The 24,659-nt window shown below is 34.4% G+C and overlaps 3 protein-coding genes across 6 annotated transcripts in view; 2 read left to right on the plus strand and 1 right to left on the minus strand.

Moving 5' to 3' along the window:
- The first annotated feature begins 103 nt into the window (after positions 1-103).
- LOC129803100 (GATOR complex protein NPRL3) lies at positions 104-6,271 on the plus strand. Its single transcript, XM_055849444.1, has 3 exons — positions 104-613; positions 674-1,610; positions 5,746-6,271. The coding sequence occupies exons 1-3, from the start codon at positions 214-216 to the stop codon at positions 6,245-6,247; spliced, it is 1,839 nt and encodes a 612-aa protein (XP_055705419.1). The 5' UTR covers positions 104-213; the 3' UTR covers positions 6,248-6,271.
- Positions 6,262-12,267, minus strand: LOC129803105 (uncharacterized). 4 transcript variants are annotated; one of them, XM_055849450.1, is made up of 4 exons: positions 12,093-12,267; positions 11,728-11,758; positions 10,984-11,638; positions 6,262-6,671 (listed from the first exon to the last, which is right to left on the minus strand). In XM_055849450.1, exons 1-4 carry the CDS (start codon positions 12,097-12,099, stop codon positions 6,306-6,308), a joined length of 1,059 nt encoding a protein of 352 aa, XP_055705425.1. In that variant the 5' UTR covers positions 12,100-12,267; the 3' UTR covers positions 6,262-6,305. The 4 variants fall into 4 exon arrangements, with proteins under 4 accessions (XP_055705425.1, XP_055705424.1, XP_055705427.1 ...); XM_055849449.1 differs by having other exon boundaries at positions 11,728-11,754; positions 12,093-12,266; XM_055849452.1 differs by having other exon boundaries at positions 11,728-11,790; positions 12,093-12,266.
- A 91-nt stretch (positions 12,268-12,358) lies between these two features.
- Positions 12,359-24,659, plus strand: part of LOC129803087 (uncharacterized) — a 31,589-nt gene continuing 19,288 nt past the window's right edge. The window contains exons 1-2 of the mRNA XM_055849425.1: positions 12,359-12,556; positions 24,501-24,623. The gene's annotated coding sequence lies outside the window, so the exon portion shown is untranslated. The remainder of the gene's footprint in view (positions 12,557-24,500; positions 24,624-24,659) is intronic.

The raw sequence follows: 24,659 nt of genomic DNA on the forward strand, positions 1-24,659 counted from the left end.
AATTATATGTGAAATTACAGCAATAAGCCAATTTTATAGATAATTTACAATTTTTTTCAAAAAAAAATTATTTTCTTGCAGTCGCTGAATTGTCAAAAACTGCACTATCGACTGAAAGTTTGGTTATGTTTCTTGTTTGTTTACCATTTGTGATAACGCATATCATAATTTCTCGTGATTTCTGGACTATTTCATAAAGACAGTGGGTCAGAAATGGAAGTGAACCCATTGAGTGTGATTCTGGTCAAGTCAGACAGCAAAGGAGATCGACTCCTTTTCCGATATCCCTACAATGTTGTGCCTCCGAGTGAAACAAGTCGACAGAAAATACGAAAATCCCCATATTCTCTACCTTCCTCTGAGGATCTTCAGTCCTCCCACACCCAAACCTCAAATATCTACCAGGGAAATTTGTCAGGCTTCACAGATGAAGTACTCTCAACTCTATTTGCCGTGAAACAGGAATTGTGCAATAGGAAATTTGAGTTGAAAGTGAATGATGTGAGATTTGTTAGTCATCCAACACTGATGCAGCCAAAGAAAGATGAGCAGAAGTCATTCATTCTGGTCAATATCGTCTTTGCCCTTCACGCTCAAGCCAGCTACTCAATTGGTGAGATAACACTACAGGAAGGCCCAATTCTCGAGGCTACAATTGCGATTTTCTTTACAGTGAAGTGCTATTATGAGCTGAGCAAACGTTTGGGAATTGCGCTATTTTACGAGGAAAACCGTGCCGGATACCTTTCAGATGAAATGAAAATAATGGTCAAGACACACGATGAGGTGGCTACAATAGCTGAACAAGGCGGGAGCAATGGGATTACCCCAAAAGTCCCTTCAGTGTTTGATTTGGTGCTAGAAAGATCATCTCTAGCTCAGTGCCTCAAGACAATCTATCACGATCTCTGCACAACTGGTCTCCTCAATGTCACCATCAATCAGTGGTTAACCCTGAGCTTCTGCCTTCCCCAGAAAGCCCATCAATTTCACAAGAAGGGTTTTATCGTTGAGCCAGAAGCAATTGATCGATGCCTGGAGTCTCTAAAACCCTACCATGGGATGCTACTCCTCGTAGATCCTTCAGAACTCCTAGATTGCTTTCCACCTCGAGGTGCCCGGATGCTCATTCAATTAATTGAAGTGTACAATCCTCTGAAGAGCCTCCAGAACATGGCTACAGATGCCGATCTGGCTATTGATCATGTTTATCAACTTGTGGGACATCTTGTCTACTGGGCAAAGGCCACAATTATCTACCCTCTGTGCGAGACTAATGTCTACGTAATCGCTCCTGATGCTCCTCTACACATTCACTCTCCGCTCGTGGAGAAGTTCAAGCTGAAATTCCCCAGAATGTCACTCTTTGAGGTTATCAGTGATTTTTCTCTGCCCACTTCAATAGGTCACTTGACAACTCCTCTTCAGCCTCCAGCTCGCCAGGGCAGACTAGCTGAGATGGTGCTATGGATGCTGCAGCATCATCTTTTGATGCAGCTTCATACTTATGTGCAATTTATGCCGACTGAACATGGGGAACCCCCAGAAGTTGAGGATCAACCAACGGAATTCGATGCAGGAGAGAATTCTATGTCTCCCGATGATGATATGTAAGTACACTGACTGCAAGATTCCATTCCTTGTCGCCTATTGTAATCATCGTAAAATCTCATGTCCTCCGATCGGGCTCAAACTTTGCCAGAATGTGTTTTGCAACTCCCTGATCATGAATATAATTTGAATGGCTAATAAACTTTCCCGGCCTTCCGACTCCTCTTTCGAACTCAATAATTCCCAAATTAAGGTAGATACAATACAGTAGAGCCTCGCTATAGGCCATATTTGGTTCCAGATTTGACACTTGGGTCGCACTATAGTCCATGTTATTTTTTAAAATTCGTCAGTTAAATCAGCATTTGTCGTCTTTGTCGTAACTTCCTTTTGACAACTTTTCAGGAGACGAAATATTCAGTTCAGCTTTATTTTTCTTAAAAATGAGCCCCGAATGCTATATTTTTGAGTTAAAATAATAAAAGTGGCACTAATAAACTGTAAGTTAACTGGAGAAAATCTTTATAAAATGATTTAAAAGCTGAAATATTGCGATATATGTTAAAAGAAATAAATGACAGATGGGTAGGGATTTCTCACTTTTTTCTCGCAAATATTGTATTAAAATGATTTGATGTTGCATTATTCGTACTGTCTTTGGATATTTGGAAGAATTTGTGAACCTTTTCTTTGAGAAATATTACATTTTTGCTACAAATTACAAGCCACGCAAACGAGCAAAAGAAGTTACGGCAAATGTTGATTACTGAAAATTTTATATGAAAATTTGTCGTTTCTTCCTCAAAAATGGAAGTTACGACAAATTCTGATAAATTTTTCTTAATTAAGGGCACTTACGATCATTTTTGTTTAAAATAATTTTTATTGGGCTTATAGAAGTTTCTTTTCTCAAGTGCCTTTAATAAATAAAATTACGATGATTCCAAATATGTATATATCTCAAAATCGCAAAAAAGAAGTTGATAAATGCTGATAAATCAGCATTTATCAAATCGATAAATGCTGATAAATCAGCATTTATCAAATCGATAAATGCTGATAACGACTTTTAGTATTGAAATTGCTCGACGGCTTCCACTTTCTTAGCGATTGTGGTACTTGTCCTCGCTCTCTTCATTTTGGATCACATAATTATCACAACTACTCAATAAATTTTACCAAAAATATTAAAATAAATATGACAACATTGCATGTCGCGTACTAAAAAACATAATTGTGGACTATAGAGAGATATCCTATAGCGGGGTTCTACACTGTAAATGTTTTCAATCAACCAGCTGTCATTAGTGAAAATATCACTGACTAGAAAAATTTTAGTGCAGAACCCAGCTGGCACAAGATTGAAATGAGTCAATTACACTCACTTATTTAAAGGATAAAAATATTATTTATGATTTTTCTTAAACTTGAATAGTTATATTATTTTACTGTAGTGATTATATCACGGAAATAAAAAATAAAAATATTATTTTAAGTGGATTAGTTATAAACGATCCAGATAGCGAAGCGCCCGGATTATCACACTTGACTATATTGATGTAAACGATAAAAAAGTCAGCAAGTAGCCAAAATTCCAAGTCTATTTAAAATTTTGGAAATAGATAATAATTCTGTAATAATTAGTAGACTTTCGCTCAATTGGGCATTTGGGGCAAAATGTAATCCGGTTTATCGATAGATTTAAGCGTCAAGTCAAAGCCTTTGTAAATTCCACAAAAAGCGCTCAATTATCAAGAATCACGATAAAATAAAGAAAGAACTACTGCGAATTTGACTAAATTAACTTCATAATTAAACGTGAAAATTGTCAACAACATTTTTCGCCCGATTGAGATAGAGCCGATTGAGTGAGAGTCTACTGTACCCTCTATGGGTCATAAAATAGGAATTCGCGCTTGGGGAATACGTAAACAAATAGAAACATAGATGGCCCAAGATTGAGCAGGATGTACAATCTTTGGTCATTCAAATTAAACATGCCTTTTTCAGGATTTTTGAAACAGTGATCATTAAAAGCGAAAATAAAACAACGACATATCGAATATTTTCTTGAGGGCAAACATGTGACGATCGTGTCTAGACGATCCTTCTTAAAATTTATCTTTAATGCTAAACAAGATATTGCTGAAATTAGAAGTTTATCTGTTATATTGTTAAATTAGAATTAGGATATGGTAAAAGGGGTAAAAGATATTTAGTATGAAAAGGGGAGCTGAATTAGAAAGGATATTCAGTTGCTGTATAAATCTGTCCCAGTTCCAGGTCACTGCACTGAGAAAAAAAAGAGGATGCGATTAACTTTTTTTCCTCGTAACTTTAACATTTTTTAGGTGTAAAAATATATCAACATTTTTTAATGTTAATTTTACACCTTTTTAAGGGTAAAATTAACATGGAAAAGGGTAACTTTAACCCCTAATACACCTAAAAAGGGTAATATTTACATCGATTTCGGATCAAAACTGCAGGGTAAAATTAACATTTCCGGAATGTTATTTTAACTTTTTCGTATTTGTCTCAGTGTGGGGATTTTACCATAACCGTGTAAACAGACGGAATTTCCACGGGAATTCCCACGAGCAAATGGTAAATTTGCTATACAAGCGCCCTCTGCAAAAGTGCACGAAACTGCCCGAATGTCTTGAAATATTTTGAATTTCAAATGGAAATTGTCCGTTGGAGGGTGAAATATTCAATTTTCTAAAATGGAAAAAAGCTATCTCGCTCGAGATAGCTTTTTGCTTCCGGAGAATTCCGAAAATTTAATTTGGAGTGTTTTTAAGCAAATAATATATGAAAAACATGTAAAATCTCCTGTAGTGATCAAAACATTGATTTTAAAAGCAAATTTGAAATCGAATAATAATACTATAATAATTTTGAAAGGATTAGTGCTTCTGGATTAAATTAAATATTCATCAATAACATTTCAGAAGAGGTTTAAATGATTGGAAAGGCAGATTCAAAATTTATCTTTTTCAATAAGTCCCATTATTAAAAAATGTAAAGAATATAATAATGTAGATAAGGAAATACAAAGAATAGTAAGAACTATCGAAGTTCACTGATGAAAATTATAGCCAGAAACCATATAAACTGCCTTTTCGGATATAAAATATTACTTCAATATTTTTTAATATTTACTTTTTCTTGGAAATAAAATTTTAAAATATTTTACAGTCTTCTTGTTTTTTAAAACAATTTGTATTCAATTATTATACAATTAACTAATTTTTGTAAACATCTCTGTTCCGAATGAATTGACTGCTTGGTCACCCAGGGATATTTTATACATTTTCTTCCAACACTTTATAAAATTTTAAATTATCAGCACTACAATTAAACGAAAATTAATCAATAGGTCCTATCAGCAAAGATATCCAAAGCCTGTCGTTGATTTATCCACTTTAATTGGGGGTTTTTGACAAGATATTTACGCTATAACAACGTTTCTAATCATTTCTCGAGAAATTTTAAAAGATTTTCCATGAAATGTATTAATAGATAATATTACTAATATCCTTGTGGTATAATAAAGCCACTTTAATAAAATAAAGTACGTAAAATATCTTCTAAATACACATTCCGTTATTTATATTCGGAAAAAACAAAATTTGAAATTCAAATCTTCGGAGCATTTTTGTGTTGCGCTTGAAGTCCACCAGAGGCGCATAGAGCAAATGGTAAAAATTTGACAGTTCAATATGGGAATTTCCATCCGGAATTCCCATCCGGAATGGAAAATCTCACGGGAATTCCCGTGGGAATTCCGTCTGTTTACACGGTAAGTGTTTAACTTAAATAAAATTAGAGTCTTCAGGACTTCACTCCAGGCGACCGCATTCGGAACCGTCACAACAATAATAGCATTGAATTTTTGTTATTAAAACAGGTGAATTTGAAGTTCGTCGCGTGGACATAAGGAATAATCTTGTTAAAAAAAAACGAGATCAAAAACAAATAAAATGAATTATCTGGGCTCCAGAACAACCGAAAAAGTCAAACTATTTAGCAAAATTATAGAGGACATTCTGATCTATATTTCTTCCATTTTTTTTGGTGTCAGTTGAATCCGAAATTAAACCGAATTTACATGCATTCCGATTTGGTTCGCGTTTAGAATCTCAACTACCATAACCTTATCTGGGCTTATCACTAACTTTTACCTTGCAGACATGCTGGAAGCTTATTGAGCATGTCCAGCCAGCCCATGCCAGTGCCCAACACCAGTCGCCGGTCCCTCACGGACGAACACTTCTCAGAGAGCATCTTGGACGACTCAACAGTCTTTGAGAACATCGCAGCTCCTCCCAGTTCCAGTCACAAATCCAACTACAGTACAAACCAGAGCGTCTCTCTCAGCACAGATGCCGGGGAGAGCCTAGGCTCAGCGGAGGACGAGGAGAAAATCAAAGAACTCCTGCAGGCCTTCAATGAGCCCGAAAGATCAGCTGTACGACAAGTACCAGCCTCCTCCAACATCGAAGATCTTGCTCTAATGGTCAAACTCTACCAAGCTGGATATTTCAAGGGGCACCATCATCTCGAAGAAATTATCTATTTTGAAAATCTTAGAAGATCACAGCTTCTGCAGCTTTTGGACAAATTCAAAGATGTCCTCATTATCTACGAAACCGAAGATCCAGCTATTGCAAATCTCTATACACAGACATAAAATAAAAGAGAAACTTATTGCTTAGATCTGAACTTTATTTTTTGCCCCTAAAAATTTCTCACAGATCAAAGTCTGGCTTTCCCTCGAAAGTACATCCGGAATTTCGGATAATCTTCTGGGCAGCCCAGATACCGCAATTCACGCACACTTCCAGTGGCTTCTTCTGCACCAATTGACTTATGAAGCCCCCCACAAAGGCATCTCCAGCACCATTTGTGTCCACAACCTCAGCCATATCGAGCTTACGTACGGGAAATTCATGCACAACTCCATCCTCAACCACCAGCACTGGCCTGGCACCCTGAGTGATCACCACAATCCGAGATCTCTTCGTGTTGACCTTCGGGATTGCAGCCATCTGCTTGGCAATCTCCCGGACATCGCACGTGCCGAGATTCTGTTCTCGCGCAAATGTCTCAGCCTCCTGGAAAAGCCCAAAGCAAAAAAAAGTTGCTTAGCGATTTCTCCAGCAAATATGCTCTATTGAGCTTCCAAATGGCGTTAATTGGATAATTCTCATGGATAATTAAAATAATTAACATTCTCCAGACAAACATGGGGTATTTATAGAGTCATATTCCACATACTAAAAGCGAAATTACTAGCAATTCTTTTAAGGTCGAACTAATTCTTCATGAGAAAAAAAAACTCTTGAGGTTTTTTGAACATCATAATTTTACAAATCTTCCACTACGAGCGTTGGAATTGCGAGACCCTTTATTTTTAAAATAAATTAAAATGATTGATTTTTGATTTGAGCGCCTTTACTTCCCCTCGCCGAATTCAAGGGTCAAGGCACAGTACTAGAAAAAATTTAATTTGATTTCCCTGCTTTTTGGACACGTTTCTGAAATTTTCGAAATATTTCCATGTTTCTTGATTTCGGCATTTCTTAAGTTCTAAAAATGTTTCTGTGTTTCTTGAATATGTTTCTTAAATTCTAGAAACGTTTCTGTATTTCTTGAATGCGTTTCTTAAATTCTAGAAACGTTTCTGTGTTTCTTGTAAGCATTTATGAATTTATAGAAATGTTTCTTTGCGTCTTAGATTCATTTACGCATTCCTAGAGTTATTTCCATGTTTTATGAATGCGTTTCTTAAATTTTAGATATGTTTCTGTGTTTCTTAAATTCAAGAAACATTTCTGTGTTTCTTGGAAGCATTTATGAATTTATAGAAATGTTTCTTTGCATCAGATGCATTTACGCGTTTCTAGAAACATTTCCGTGTTTTTTGAATGTGTTTCATAAATTTTAGTTATGTTTCTGTGTTTCTTAACTCTTTCCGGACCGCAGCATATGCTGCAAGCCAATTTCACCATTTTTTAATCCAAAATATCTAAGCTCAGGAATTAATTGAAGTCCTACAAAAAATATCTTACATTTGGACATCTTTATAGTTTGTAATCATCCACAAGAATAGAATTTTTATCAGTTCTGAATAATTAAAAAACAGTGTTTTTCACAGAACATTCATATGCTGCTTTGGGTACTCAGTCAGAGTCCCAAATGAGACGAAAGAGTTAAATGCGCTTCGTAAGTTCTAGAAACATTTCTGTGTTTATTGGAAGCATTTATGAATTCATAGAAATGTTTTCTTGCATCTTAGATGCATTTACGCATTTCTAGAAACATTTCCGTGTTTCTTGAATGCGTTTCAAAAATTTTAGATTTGTTTCTGTGTTTCTTGAATGTGTTTTTTAAATTCTAGAAACGATTCTGTGTTTCTTGGAAACATTTATGAATTTATAGAAATGTTTCTTTGCATATTGCATGCATTTACGCTTATGTAGTCATTCCATTATTCCAGAATGCGTTTCTTAAATTCTAGAAACGTTTCTGTGTTTCTTAAATGCGTTTCTTAAATTCTAGAAACATTTCTATTTTTTTTGGAAGCATTTATGAATTTATAGAAATGTTTCTTTGCATCTTAGATGCATTTACGCGTTTCTAGAAACATTTCCGTGTTTCTTGAATGCGTTTCTTAAATTTTAGATTTGTTTCCGTGTTTCTTGAATGTGTTTTTTAAATTCTAGAAACGTTTCTGTGTTTCTTGGAAGCATTTATAGATATGTTTCTTTGTGTCTTAGATGTTTAGTTTAGTTTAGATGTTTAGTTTATTTAAATGTTTAGTTTCTTAAATTCTAGAAATGTTTCTGTATTTCTTAAATGCGTTTCTTAAATTCTATAAACGTGTCTGTTTCTTGGAAACAATATGAATTTATAGAAATGCTTCTTTGTATCTGGGATACATATATCGTCGGTTGCGTCTACCTCTGTCGTATCTGCATTCGGTGCAAGCTACAAGACAGACGTCCCCTCTTGCGTGAAATGCTGACACAAAAGAAATGCAGATACGACAGAGGTAGATGCAACCGACGATATGCATTTTTAGAAACATTTTCGTGTTTCTTGAATGCATTTCTTAATTCTAGAAACATTTCCATGTTTCTTGAAAGCATTTCTGAATTTATAGAAATGTTTCCCTGCATTTTGCATGAGTTTATTCGTTTCTAGAAACATTTCTGCGTTTTTGGATGCATTTTTAAAAATCATTAGATAAGTTTATGAGTTTATAAAAACGTTTCTGTGTTCTCTGGATGTATTTTTATTTCTTGAATTCTTTAACATGTTTTTTTTTAAAGCTCTCCTTTGAAATGGTCCAAGTCCAAATGGTTTCAAACCGAATTAAAAGGTATTTTTTCAACAGATTTGTTTTAGAGGTTATGATATGACGGGTCTGACTCAAATCTACACCCAGACTGAACAAGTTTACAGGTTTCCGCTTGTCTTACTTTTATAGAAACAAAACATTTCTAGATTTTTCAACGTCAGATTGCAATGACCCTCACAAAATTTAATATTTATTTATTTATTTTATTTTTTTAACTGTAATCGCTTAATAAGAAACTATTTTACTGACACAAGGTTTAACTATCTGGAATTTATTCTGCTCTATTTTTATTAAATTTATTTTTCTTTCTGTTTTACAGAAATGAGACAGTTCAATTTGATAGTTCTTTCAATTTGCTAAAACTTCCAAACCGATTTAAACCGGTAATGGGTCTTTCCCGCCTTTCCTTTTGATTTAGAAAATTCGATTGCGTATAACAGGATAGATTAGATTTAATAACTGGTTTAAGCAGGAGATATAAACTGATACTGTCTCAAGAAAAAAATCAAAGAGAAAAAAACTGGGGTGCGATTAACTTTTTTCCTCATAACTTTAACACTTTTTAGGTGTAAAAATATATCAACATTTTTTAATGTTAATTTTACACCTTTTTAAGGGTAAAATTAACATGGAAAAGGGTAACTTTAACCCCTAATACACCTAAAAAGCATAATATTTACACTGATTTCGGATCAAAACTGCAGGGTAAAATTAACATTTCCAGAATGTTATTTTAACTTTTTCGGATTTCTCTCAGTGCATCATAAATTTATAAATAAAAAAAAATTTGCGATGAATTCGCGAAGAATTTTAATGTAAAAGGGGCAAAAAATCTTTTTAAAGAAACTGAAATTGAGGTCAAATGTCGTTTAAACAAAATTAGCATGATAATAACTTCAACTGTACGAACCACAATAATTTGAATAATTAATTTGAGATCTTATCCTTTGCTTTCCTCAAATGTTGACAAAGCACATTTCTATCTCCCAAAAATTCTGTGATGTAAGGGAATTCAAAAAATATATATATTAAAAGAAAATCAGTCGTTATCTCTCTGTTACTTAACTCATGTTGTGATTGCTACACTGAGAAAAAAAGAGGGTGCGATTAACTTTTTTTCCTCATAACTTTAGCACTTTACGCATTCCTAGAGTTATTTCCATGATTTTTGAATGCGTTTCTTAAATTCTAGAAACGTTTCTGTATTTCTTGGAAGCATTTATGAATTTATATAAAATCTTTCTTGGCATCCTAGATTCATTTACGCGTTTCCAGAGTAATTTCCATGATTCTTGAATGCTTTTTCTAAATTCTAGATATGTTTCTGTGTTTCTTGAATGCATTTACGTGTTTGTTGAATCATTTCCATGATTATAGAATGCCTTTCTTAATTCTAGAAAGGTTTCTTGGAAGCATTTCTGAATTTATAAAAATGCTTCTTTGCATCTTTCATGCATTTATGCGTTTCTAGAAACATTTCCGTGTTTCTTGGATGCATTTTTAAAAATCATGAGATAAGTTTATGAGTTTATAAAACAGTTTCTGTGTTGTCTGGATTTACTTTTGTTTATTGAATTCTTTAACATGTTTTTTTCAGAAAAGGTCTCCTTTGAAATGGTTTCAAACCGAATTAAAAGGTATTTTTTCAACAGATAGACTTTTATAGAAGCAAAACATTTCAAGATTTTTCAACGTCACATTGCAATGACCCTCCCAAAAGTTAATATTTATATTTATTTTATTTTTTAACTGTAATGGCTTAATAAGAAATTATACGTGCAATATCAACATTTTTTTATGTTAATTTTACACTTTAAGGGTAAAATTAATATGGAAAAGGGTAACTTTAACCCCTAATACACCTAAAAAGCATAATATTTACACCGATTTCGGATCAATAATGCAGGGCAAAATTAACATTTCCTGAATGTTATTTTAACTTTTTCGGATTTCTCTCAGTGTAGAGGTTTTCTTATACAACTGAACCAGAGATAAGGCTAAGCTCTTGATAAACTGTGATTTGTCGAATATAGCTGGTTGCTCTCAACAACAAGACAACTCACCGTTTCATTGCCGAAGAGGATGTCCACATAGGGCAGAACCTGCATGAGGGGTTCCTTGAAGAACTGCGAGAGGAAGGGAGCACTGAGATTGAACATGAACATCTTGTTGAATTCCAGGGCATGTCTGGCTACAGCCAGGATTGAAGGTGGGCTAACGGTGAGGAAGAATCCGGAGACGTAGAAGAATTCAGCATTTTGCAGATGCACCTGATTTTCGGGTTTCTCCAGGTGATCAATGGTAAAGTTATTGGCGGCTGCGAGATTCGCACAGAGAGATCTGTGATGTCCCGTGATGAGGACACCACAAGTACCCGTAGGGGCATCTTTGGTGTACTGAAATTGGACATTGAGTCCAGCTGCATGGGCGCAATCTTCGAGGATTTTGGCATACTTATCCTGACCAACACACCCAAAGAATACCGCCACATTGCCTCTCTGGAGTATCCATTCGGCCACCCGGAGAGTATTCTGGACAGAACCACCGGCAATAAATTCGGCATTGTAATTCTCAATCAATTCGCTGTACATTGGCTTATGCTTCTCGTCCGCCAGGATGGCATTGTCCGGCTGGAGTTCGTACTTCTTCAGGAAGGTCTCATCGACCACAGCTGAGATGTCCAGCAGGGGATTTCCCAGGCCCAATAGAAGTCCATCTCTATAACATGCCTCACGTTTTATGTCCAGATTCACTCAAGCAGAGTGGTGTAAATATGATTATGAGTGTGCAAATTGAAAAATCAATACCTTAACGACATGTTCAAGAAAAATCTACTGTCTCACACGAAAAGCAATTAAAAACTGAGATTACTGGAAATTATTTAGCACTTTGTTAGCGGATGTCGCCCAAAAACTAAATCACTGTCACACACTTTGACCCCAAACAGCCCTCGCCTTATCTCTCAATGTGAGAAAATATTATCACCACCACGAAGATGTGTTAGATTTTTAGTCAGACCCCTCCAGAGCATTTCTACACAAACAATTACATACAAATTCCCAGAGATATTGTGAAAAGCATGAGGATTTCCATTGATAATTCCTCCTCTGGGGGCTTTGTTAGTTTGGTTAGGAATGCACCGCAATTACTTTGACCATTTAGAAAAATTTACCGAACATTGCTCATTCTCTGATAGCCACGATCTCACTCAAACACTTTCTCACTAGTGCTCTAAGCACAATAATATTCCTACAAACTACCTTAAAACGAGATTCTTTGAGATCACCGCAGCTGTTTTGCAATCAAAACACGCAAACTGCCCGAATAACCGTCAAAAGTGCTCGAAAGCGGAAGTATGAGATGAAAAATGGCGTATTCAGCGGATGTTGAACATCTGTCAAAAGGGCAGTTTCCACATTTATCCACTAGCGCTAGCATCTATCGGAAAATATTATTAAATATGGCGGCCATTAGAGTTTAGTGTGAATGTTTTTTCAATTTCAAGGCAATTTTTAGTCTACTGAACGCAATGATATTCAATCAAATAGTGTTTGGAGAGTGACTAAAGTGCAAGAGATTCCTGAGAGACATCAAAGTGATCCATTTTGCTGTGTCTACCGTTCAATATTCATCAAAGTGAGTGTTTATCCCAAATCATTATTTTACCCCATATCTTTCCGCGGCTTTTTCGCCACCTTGGCCCCTCAAGTGCCATCCGGAACTAAGTGCTGGGCATACCGTGCAGACCGGGGTGCAATTTGATATAGTTTTTCATCAGTGAAAAAGTATTTTTCGTCCAATTTTGCCGCTGTTTATTTCCATGCGAAAACTTTGGCTGATTTTCCGGGTGATTTTTGGGACACTAAACCGCTAAATGGGGCTACTAAAAGTCATTTAGGGGGTATATCGATGGTCAGAGAAGTGATTTTGGGTAGTTTTCTGCGGGGGAAAAGCTCAAAAAGTGGGTTTTTATCAATTTTTCCATCCGCTAGAGATCTCAATATCGAAACTTCGCGTACAAATGCTATTTGTCTCGCTTACTCCAATTGTGTGACAAATGACGAAGAAATGAGAACGCAGAGCAATGGCGTACGTTTTCCTATCGTTTTGTGGAAGCGAGAAAGCGCGTTCGCTAACGCCAATTTTATTATTCTCTTACACTAGAAAAAAAATCTCAGGAGAGCTAACATGCCAAAATACTAAAGTTATCCGGGACGGAAATATCTGTGAACCTGGATGTTTGCAATTTCGTTGAATAAAAAAAAAAACATCGCAAAACTTTTTTGCGACTTTACCATTTGGTGAGTGCCCCAAGGAGGCCATGTCCAGAAGCTGGGTTACTCTCGCGAGAATGGAAAAAAAATCCCTGCAAAAATTTCAAATGAGCGAAGAATGTCCTTCTCTCTTTCTCTCTATTTGCTCTCCGAAAGAAGTAAATAATTTATTTTCGATCAAAAAATGTGACAGAGAAAGGGAGCAAAGAGATGTCCAATGGTCAATGCTGGTTGGAGTAGGACAGATAGCTGTGTCTATGTTGTATTTTTTTTGTTGGTTCTCGCAGCCTCCTGAGAGCGGGAGAGTACGGGAGCCAAAAAAGAGATGAGAATCTTTTTCACCTAAACTCTTTGCAATTGAGCACAATCTAGGGCTTTTGTGTATTGCTCATCACGCACACATAAGTTAGTCCTAGCTCTGAATTTATTTGGATTAATATTGAATTTTGTCGCAGAAGCGCAGGCGTGGTAAAAAAGACGGCCATTAATTCACCTTCTCTCTCTCGTTCTCGCGCACGGTGTATTTTGAGTTTGGGGGAGATGACGATAGATGGCTATGCGATATCAAAAGCCCCGCGAAGGGAGCCTATACACAAGTATAACAAAAAAAAATAAGCGTCAGCCATATTTGATTGCACACACAAACATAAAACATACACATTGATAGAATTTATTTACAAAAGAGAAATACAAGACAAAAACAATATTCTCCGTATCACTTGTCTATTTCCATTTGCACGATTGAATTTAAATTTGAAATAAGAACGCGACAGACTGAGATAGCAATACATCTCACTAACTCCATCTACCGCGATGTTCACTATTTTTTTATCTGCCTATTTGTCACATTACACACGGAGGTAGTAGGAAAATTTATTTTAAGACGCTCTATTGTGGTTAATTACGCTATTTTGCACGATATGACTAAAATCACATTCAATTTACACGCTTCCTGCAATTGAAAATGGGAACATTTTTGTTTCACAGATTATTTGGAACCTATTTTGCTGATAAGATTTCGGCTGCTATTTTTTTTTTGTTGCGGATAAACAAAAGAAGAAAACAAACAATTGTAATGGACTTCCTCTTTTATTCATACGCATAGTCACAAGCTCACAAATGGTCAGCTCACGCATTAATTTGCATTGTAAAAAGTGTAAATGGTTTAATATACAATTTTTCGTCTATTTAACATTTTTAGGATTGTTTTTTTTCTATAAAATCGACTTGAAATCTGGCATTGACCGAATGGCAATAGTTTACGAGATTATTTAAGATCGCTCCTACAAAATTTTGTCAATATCGAAAAGAGAAAAATTTAATTTTAAATTTGTAAGAGAAAAAGGGTGGCAAAGCGTCCTAGGCTTTGCGAAATGCTCGAACTCGTGACTTAGATGCTATACCTCAAAAGTATTTTCGCATCATTTATCGTTTAACGGTACACAACCGATTTAAATCGATTCAAAAATAACTCAATAGATTCCACAAAATAGTTTAAAGAGTAATAAAAATTATACTCGAACAAAAATTACTTATCGGTAAAGAACCGGTTCATTACCGGTTCACAACCGATTTGAACAGATTTATAAATCACTCAAAATATTTCCCAAGATACACCTCAGGAGTAATTTAATTAAATTTCGTATAAAAATTATTTATCGGTTATGAACCGGTTCATTACCGTTTCAAAACCGATTGGAACCTGTTCACTTTTATAGGTAATTCCAAGACCTTTCCAACGAGTCCAAACATGACCTCATTCGCTTGATAAATGCTCTCTCTAGTGTATTTTTAACCTTTGACCTTGAAAAACTGTTATTAGGAATGATTCAACGATATTTTCGTATATGGACGAAATGTCTGCCTGGGTAATCTCTAAAACATATCCAAAAATGAAAAAAACAATCGCACGATGAGTTTTCGAGCAAGCCCAAAAAAACATGGTTTTGGAGGGGAAGGGGAGGGGTGGGGGAATATAGGGGCATGTTAACGATCCTTGGGTCGACTTATGGGGGGTCTTTCGAAGGTCCCAAGTCGCTATCTCTTACCGTTTGACCTCTAGAGCTGGCGACAGTCGGACGGACAGACGGACAAACAGCGTGACATTTCTCAGAAATCGTCTGAAATGTGAAGATTTAGATAGTTCGTTTAGTACTATGGGCATTCCACTATGGACAGATTCTTTCAATGTGAGAACATTGTAACATGATTACGACGTAATCTACATATCTAAATACCGGTGGCAGCCAAAATCCCGAAAACCAAAATCCCGAACGCCAAAATCCCGAATGTTCAAAATCCTGACGGGAATTAAATTATATGGAGGAAAATGTTTAGAATAATTTCCCAAGACACAGAAGATTTCCCTTTGCCTTCAGTAAGCGCGGATGCAATCACGGAAGTAGCTATGACACTTAAGAATTCGGGATTTTGGCTTTCAGGATTTTGGCCCATTCGGGATTTTGGCTTTCGGGATTTTCGCTTTCGGGATTTTCGCTTTCGGGATTTTGACCGGGACCCCTAAATACGATTAATAATAATACTGTAGGTCATTGGGATATGGATGAATCTTTTGCCTATAGAACCTGCTCCAAATGAGAATTTTTTACTAAAAACTTATCAATATGAACTGATTTTTAATCTATTTGAAGTGTAAACAATCAAATAATAGGATTGTGACATCGATATAGATAAAATTGGTTAGAGAAAAATCGATACTCTCATTTAACACTAAACCTACCAAGACCGATCAAATCGACCGGTTTAAAAACTTTGTAAAATTAACAAATGTTTAACTACCTGCCGCTGTCTGTCTTTTTGGTTAGTAGGTTTAGTGTTAAAACAGTTTTTGAATTAGACTATTCTACCCTACTTACTCTTAATTATCTAAAAACTAAAGAAATCGTTTAACCGTCTTTTCCAAATTAAACATAGTTTTTTATGGAAAGGACAGAGTGGAAAGATTGGAAAAACGTCCATGGAGAAAGTCTACTTACTTGTGAATGAGTAAAGTGGTCTTCAGACTAGAGGTTTAGCCCACTTCCCGACGATCTCAAAATCCTCAATAGCAACCAATGTTGTTGCTTTTTCAGAATTTAATAGGTAATTTGTCCTTAATAATCCAATACTAAGTCAAATTTTTCCAAAAAATATTGATTGTTGAAAAATTAGAGCAGTTAAGCCATACCGCTAAGTCTCAGTTCCTAAAGCCCATATAAGGGTCACCATAAGCTAGAAGTCGGTAACTCATATCGTTTGATTTGTAAGCCGGCAATATACAGATGAATGAACAAACAAACAACGTGACGTTATAGGATAGAAATAGATTCATCTCAAAATTGATTTATTACATGTTTTGTTCTTTGAATTCGAGTAAGAAAAATTAGTTACTTAAAAGTATATATTTTTTGTTTCAAAAACCTATTTGAAAACAACACAATCTAAATTTGATAAAAATATTTTTTTATTATTGAATCTTGTACAATAAACTCACCGTAAAGTAATGTTTATTTGTTTAATTAAGATTTCACAATATTATTAGTGTAAATTTTGTCCATGGTGTAGATTGCATTTGAGAGATGTTTGTGTTTTCATTTGATATGGTTCACACTTTAAAAATAACCTACACAAACACCACAAATAGTAGCACAAGTTAATGACAATTGGCAAAAAGAAAACATACCATAAAATAAATAGGAAATGGGTGTTGTGTATGGTCAATAACCTGAATTTGAAAGAGAGTGAAGTGCATGAGAAATAGACAAAAATATTTTCTTTTTCTCCTTTCGTACAGTGACTTTATAAAATGCCTCATTTTGGGAGAAGAAATAAGAAAAAAAGATGATAGGGGAAGTGGAAGAGAGAAACAATGATTAACTGACGAATTTTCCTTTGAATTCGGAAAAAATGAGAAAATGCAATTTTGTATACGTATATTTGTTTTATTTCTATTTTTATTAGTTTAAATTTTATATATTTTCTAACATACCTACCAAATTGTATGTAAAGCAAAGTGGAGAAAATCTCTTTCAGTAACTATAGATAAAATGCACATTGCGCATGATTGGACTTATGCGTCTGATACTACCGTATGTAATGTAGTGAGAGATGTCGTTGGGTCAGGAAGTACACATTTGAATCGGCTGTGATTGGGGAAGGGGCAGCACAATGTTCATGTGAAATGAAAGAGGGCAGCTCATTTTTCAATTTACAAGTCCTATGTTAGTTACTTTCAAAAGTTCAATTCTGATAATGAAAACGAATTCAAATTAGACTCATTTTCATTATCAAGTTTACCGCATCAAATTCCAATGAAATGTAGCATAAATGTGCTTATTTTTGAGTATTTTTTTGAATACGAATATTAGTTTTTGACATTTCAATAAAATAAAAGAAATTATGAAAAAAATATTACATTTACTATCCCGTTACTTTACTCGAGTTCCATTGAAAAATCTGGACAGATATTCCAATTGGAAAATAATGTTTCAGAAATTTGATTTCAAAAAGCTTAATTTTCAAAAGGGTTTTTAATTTTTTTAAGATGTGATTTTTGAAAAAAAAGAAAAATTTTTTGGTACGTATTTGGCTTTGTTGGGTGGGTTAATTATGATCCGGTAATAAACCTTTTGTAAACCAATTATTAATTTTGTTCCAAAATAAATTAGAAATGAACCTATATTGCTTTGATAAATCGGTTCAAAACGGTTGTAAATCGGTAAACACATAATGAAGTCACATAATGATGTTGAATTTAGCCTGTAAAATAGGTCAGTAAAAATTTATCCCAAACTGTCATAGGGTGAAAGGAACACCTATTGACACTTTAAGAACTCGTGTCAGGACCTATTGACACCCTACTCTGTAACATTTAGAATACGAAATTTGAACACTTATCCTTATCGAAAAACGTAAATTAATGAAAAAAACGCCATATTAGGGTGAATGGTGGAAAGCGTGACCCTTAAGAAAAAAATCAATTTGAAATGCATTTTTAAACTGAATAAATATTTATTTTTTACCATTTTTTTGTATCATGGGGTTCTTTGACAAATATTAGGTGAGATTCTTAACAATCTCACCTATTATTTTAACAGAATCTTAACAGTTGTTATTAAATATTGCAACCGAATAATCGGAAAATTCACGGAAATTAAAAAAATAACACATTTTGAAAAGATGGACTAAATTTTGGAAAGTTGGACAAAAACTTTTGGAAAGTTGGACATAGTGATATTAATGACAAAATATCATACAAAATATGTAGAAAATCAAATGTTGAGGGTTTTTTTCTGTATACTTGCACATTTGATGGTTATGCTAAGCCTTCCTTTATGTCCGGGTAACAGCACATTTCAATTCCCCATCCGCCCAAATCCTTTTCCACTTGCTTTGAGAGTTCTGTAGAGGCTCATATTTGTCTTCCTCCAGGAGTTTTTGCGATATTTACTATCCATTCTGTCAGAAAAAGTGGTCTTTGGAATCTGGAAATCTTTGCAGCCTTTTCCAGGAGATTTTCTCCTTATCAGCTGCTAACTGCTGTTGCAACTATTTCTCCGGATACTTAAGGATCTTTGTCGTTCTTGTTAATATGATTTCACTGCACAAAACCACCAAATTGATTCACAAAATCAACTTGTCCAAGATTTCATAAAACTTGTTTTGAATGCAATACGAAATTAAATGACTTTTCTATCCTTTTTAAATTAACATTTCACAAATATTTTTTATTCACCTTTTAAATGGATGTATGTCCTTCGATTTTCACTGCGGACTTAACAATATTTCACAAATTATGCCAAAAATTAAACAAAACACTTTGATATTTCCCTAGCAACCATAAGAAACAGAGAAAATGACAACTACCGTGTGAAGGTTATGAATATCACGCATGCAATACATTTTTTTAAATTCTTCTTGCAAGTCACCCTTTGATTGTTTTATAACGTTTTTTGCATTTTTAACTTCTAAAATAATCATAAAATTAAGTTTAGTAATCTTTTTATCGAAAATTTAAATATTTAATTGATTTATTATCAAGTTTTTAAGGAGGTGTCTCACATTCCACACTGCTTTGTCCAACTTTCCAAACTGTCTCGCTTTAGGCAAATGACACTACTTACATTTTATTAGATACATTAAATAAATTTCAATATTTTGACAAAAGTGTCCACAGGGCTGCCCTGACGAAGAAGTGTTCATTCGACCCTACACTGAGGGCTCAGGATTAACGAATTAGAGGTCCTTTCAGTCTGATCAACCTGAGTTTCTATATGAATAATCTTAAGTTATGAATTCGAGTATTTCGCGAAGCTACTATGCTTGTATATCGTGTTTATGGTTTTTATACTTCAACGTTTTTTCTATCATTTCACAGTTAGAAAAACATAAATCTAGATTTTATATTCTAATCACAAGAGTTTTTTTTATATTATTAGTTTACCTTTAAATAGATCGTACAATTAATTACTCATGTTTCAAGTAAATAATTGGTTCATTATACTTTATTATGAATTACCCTCCGAATGGTAAAGGAGAGAAATTTTCAGTAGCGCTCCCATATTGATGATTGTATGTCATTGTGTGCGAAAGAGTAGATAAAACATCATTTTTGCACATACAGTCTCTCCACTCTGGGCAATTTTGCACGCGAGAGGACGAGATGTGTATTTCGATCAATAGAACATGATTCAAATGCAAACGATTGGGTGTGAGTGAATGGGAGAGAAAGAGAGATGGTTGATGCGAAAATATGTTTTATGTTATTATGGGGAAAAGGGTGGCTAGGCTCTATACCTATAAGAGGAGTAGAGAGATCTCTATCTCTTTTTAGCTTTTCTAGGAGGTTTTTGGGGGTTGCAAGGTTGAGTAGAATTTGGGACACCTTTGTGTAGGTTGACTGGGGGATATATGGGAGCTCTATGACTCTGTTGAGGTAGTTTGTTGGCACAGTTGATGTGTGAAAGGGATAGACGAAGATATAAGTTATTTTATGAAAAGAGAGTTGCAGAAACTTATGCTAAAAAAAATTGCTTTGAGATAGACGTAACGACTATATGTGCCTGAGGAATGTGTAAGAAAAGGATGAATGGCAGAAGTAAAGATTGCATTTTTTCAACCTTTCTTTTGTTCAACAACTTCTTGTTCTGAATTTTTTTAATGAGAGAACAACTATTTTTGCAAAAATGGCGGTGCTTAATACGCAATTGCATATCTATAAACTTTAATGACTGTTAGATTTCTTTTGTATAGAGACTTTTGCCTTGAGTTTTTTTGCTACTGAAAGGGTTGAATTTCATACACACAATTCAAAATAAACAATAATCCAGCCAATTAAAAGGCTCCAAAGAAGTAAAAAAAAAAGAAGTCTGTCTCACAAAATTTTCTGTATTTTTCTTGCGTCACTTGAAATGCCAAATGTGTTTTCAGCCAAAAGGAAAAGAGATGTTTAAATGCAATATGAATGTATTTGTAACAGCTAAATACACAGAGACAATTTGTATTTTTTTTTCTCCAATATTGCTGAACGCTCTGCGTTGTAAAGCTAACAGAAAAAAAACAACTTGGAAAATTACAAATGTGTTGAAGTATAAAAAACTGGATGTTGGCCTTGAGGGAAAAAAAAATCATTCAATTCAGGGAGCGGGAGTATTCATACTATGAAATGCTTGTCAGAGAGTTTGCTCGAAGCACTGAAGCTTTGGGAAAAAAAAGCTTCCATGGAGCTTTGATGAATTTGTAAATAGCACAAGAGTGTTGCTTTTGCTCTTGCTACATACATTTGGGGGAGTATCTTGGGCAAGAGAGAGGAAATATTTGAATGTCTTTTCTTTGTTATTGCGTTGAAGAAATGGCACAAAAGTTGGTAAGGGTGAAAAGTTTGCGCAGATAAATTTTCTATGTGGGATGTCATGTGAAAAGTTCTTTTCTCAGCAGGATCTTATAAGAAAATTATTACGTGAGAGGAATAAAGAAATTCTCTATTCAAAGAATGGGAGAAAAAATTCTTTTACCTTTTTATTTGTAAAAAATAATGTGTAAGAAACAAAAAATAGCGCATATTGGTAGAATAGTCATAAATGAAAAAAAAACTATTAAAAAAATTTTAAAACGTAAATTATCAAATTCTAACTTAAGGGTAATAATGCTACAGGTAATCCGATGTCAAATAATGATTTTTTACTTCAATGACCTTGTATTCCTTCTAAGAGATTTTCAAGGTCAAATATTAATCAGCTCTAGAGAGCGTTTTTATTAAGCCATTTGGGCAAGAATTAATTCATTTGAAATGTTTTGGTATCACTGCCAAATAATAATAATAATAATGGTGGTAGGGTAAAGTGATACAAGTTGGACATTCCACAGGGCTTTTTGTCTTGATAAATTTAGTACTTAATTTTTATTTGTATATTTTTAATGCTTTAGTTTTATAATTTGGTTCCTTGTTCTTAAAAACAAATTTTCTGCTGTATTTATCAAGAAAAAAGCCATGTCCAACTTGTACCGGCGAATTGTCCAACTTGTAACACTAATTCCAAATTATATCACTTTACCCTACAACGTTCCATAGAGGAATTAGGCCTTCCCGCAAGGAGAGTTTGGAACACCCATTATTATTTTTCTTATACAGGGATATGACATTATAATTCATTCTAATGGATGTTATGAAACGGTTAAATAATAAGTGACTACACTGAGAAAAAAACGGGGGTGCGATTAACTCTTTTTCCTCATAACTGTAACACTTTTTAGGTGTAAAAGTATATCAACATTTTTTAATGTTAATTTTACACCTTTTTAAGGGTAAAATTAACACGCAAAAAGGGTAACTTTAACCCCTTATACTCCTAAAAGGCATAATATTTACACCGATTTCGGGTCAATACTGCAGGGTAAAATAAACATTTCCGGAATGTTATTTTAACTTTTTCGGATTTATCTCAGTGTAGAAATAGACTACTGGGTATCCATTACAAAAGTTCATCTCCTGTCCCAAAAAAGTCGTACGTATGCGAAAAATATTTGGATTAAGAAATGCTTTCTAGAAATTCTTTTGTTACTGGTTGGTAAAAATCTTAAATATATGTATACATTAGGCATTTGAATTTTCATCTACTTTAAAAGATTACCCATTCTCAATTATTTTACCCGAAAAAAAGAACAACTTGAAGAACAAATTCAAGAGTTAGTAGACTGTACTTCAAAGGATTCATTCGTAGCGGACTGCAAGCACTTAAATATGGCGGCTGACTGATTATAGCTGAATAACTAATTATTTAAGCGTGGTACGTGTACGGTACGTTAATGGTCCCTAACATATAACCTACATTTTAATTTAGAATTTCTTGAAACAAGATAATTCATAGTCTTTACTTTAACTCAAACGACCTCGGTTTGCTTCCATCAACCTCAAGCTATATCACGAGTATACAACCTGTAATTTAATGAATAAACTTCATCATGTAGCCATATTGAATTTCTCCCAATTTTCTATTAACCCGTCAAATAATTTCGTCAGATATCTTTAAGACTTCTGCAGAAAATATCTACACCTCTGCCGAGAAATCTGTAGATATTCCTACGAATTTAATTTGGGCTTGGGACAAAATTTGTCAGAAATTTTTGCAGATTTTCTGACGAATCCTGGTGCATACTCTGACGAATTTCTGTAGATATTTTGCCGATTTTCTGTAGATTTTTATCTACATTCCAGACTTTCCAGACAGCTGTGTCTGAAAAGATGGAATATTTTTCACTGAAGTTTACAAAATTCAATAGAGTTATTCTTGGTGATATCACAGTGTTTATGTAAAATAAAGAATTCTGCGACGCCGTGTTCTAAGTAGAGAATAGTGAAGTGAAAACTTTAAGCAGAATGTGGACCTAAATTTCGTGTGTTTGTATCATTCCATAGGCGATTTATAAGAAATTAGTATTTTTGCTCGCATTTTTTGTTATTTATCTAAAATATTTAATCGGTAATGCTTGTTAAGCCGAGCATACCATTTTCTTTGTAACTTCTACAGTTTCTTGATAAATCAACAATATTTTTGTTGAGACAATGAAGACTATGCAGAAATTCTGCCGAGAATCTGTAGATTTTCTCTGAATGTACTAGAATATACCGTTACAATTCAAAAAACCTTCGAGTAAAATCGGCAGGTAGAGCAATGATTTGACAGGATTCCAATGGAATTTCCGACTACAAATTTCATGGAAAACCTTTTGGAATTTTAGCGTCAAATTCCGCGGATTATTGCAATTTGGACGCTTGTTTTCCACTGGAATTTCCGTGGAATTTTGCTATGGGGCAAGGACGAATCGCCTTGACTATCTCCTAAAACATATTTGAAAATGAAAGAAATCGTAAGAGGCATTTTCGTAATAAAACAAAAAAACATGGTTTTGGAGAGGAAGGAGGCGTGTGAGGGGAAAAAGAAAATAAGACTCCTAGATAATGTTGACTTATGGGGGGGGGGGTCGTCGAAGACTCGAAGTCGATATCTATTACCGTTTGGCCTATCTGCTTTCTCTCTTGGAGTTCGAGTAGGGGAAAGTACTCTCCCTTCGAACTTTCATGCCTTCGAATAATATGTATCTTCTTTAGGTTTTCCTAAGAGATTTACACATTTCTATTAAATATTAGTTGGCTTATCATCAATTGTTGATAATTCCGTAATAGTTTAGTGTAAATTTCTTACGAAAAACAAAAAAAAATCACATTATTCGAAGGCATGAACGTTCGAAGGGAGAGTACTTTCCCCTAAGGGGCATGACGTTTCCAATGTTTCTAGCGTGCCGAAGAAACTTTTGAGTTTATTAGCTGTTTTCTGTCATTGTAGAATGAATTTGCAAATAATACAAATACAAAATGAAATCCAATTTAATATGGAATGGGCAACCAAAAACCCCAAATTGGCAACCTACGTAGTTTTGGAGATATCTCGTGAAATTTGTACGAAAACAGGAAAAAATTTACACTAAAACTGGTCGCATTTTTCAGAGCTAATGTCATCCCCCTGAGAGTAGTACAATATCTTGCCTCAACGAACAAATATTAGCTTTTGCTCCTTATCAATGAATTTCATTCATTTAATGTTCTGTTCAAAGAAATCATAGACAAATAATGAAAGATCGAAGAGAGAAATAGATCCAATAAAATTGATTTACTGACTCAATATGAAACTTTTATGTGAAATAATTAGAAACACTAAGTATATAGACATTTTGAAGAGAGCTTTTTGAGATTGCAATTGAAAGCTTTGTATTTTATGGTTTTAAATGTAAATCTGTCTTTTCCATTTCAGATAAAACAATCACTATTCGCTTCTTGTGGAGCAGGATTTTCTCGTGGGATCCCCGGCGGACGTCCCTGGTGTGTGAAATGTTTTTGCATGTCATGAAGATTGTAGTGTTAGCGACAAGAGAGGGTGAGTCTATTGAGAATAATCTCTTTTTGATACTAA

The sequence above is a fragment of the Phlebotomus papatasi genome, chromosome 2, assembly GCF_024763615.1.
Source record: "Phlebotomus papatasi isolate M1 chromosome 2, Ppap_2.1, whole genome shotgun sequence".
NCBI lineage: Eukaryota > Metazoa > Arthropoda > Insecta > Diptera > Psychodidae > Phlebotomus > Phlebotomus papatasi.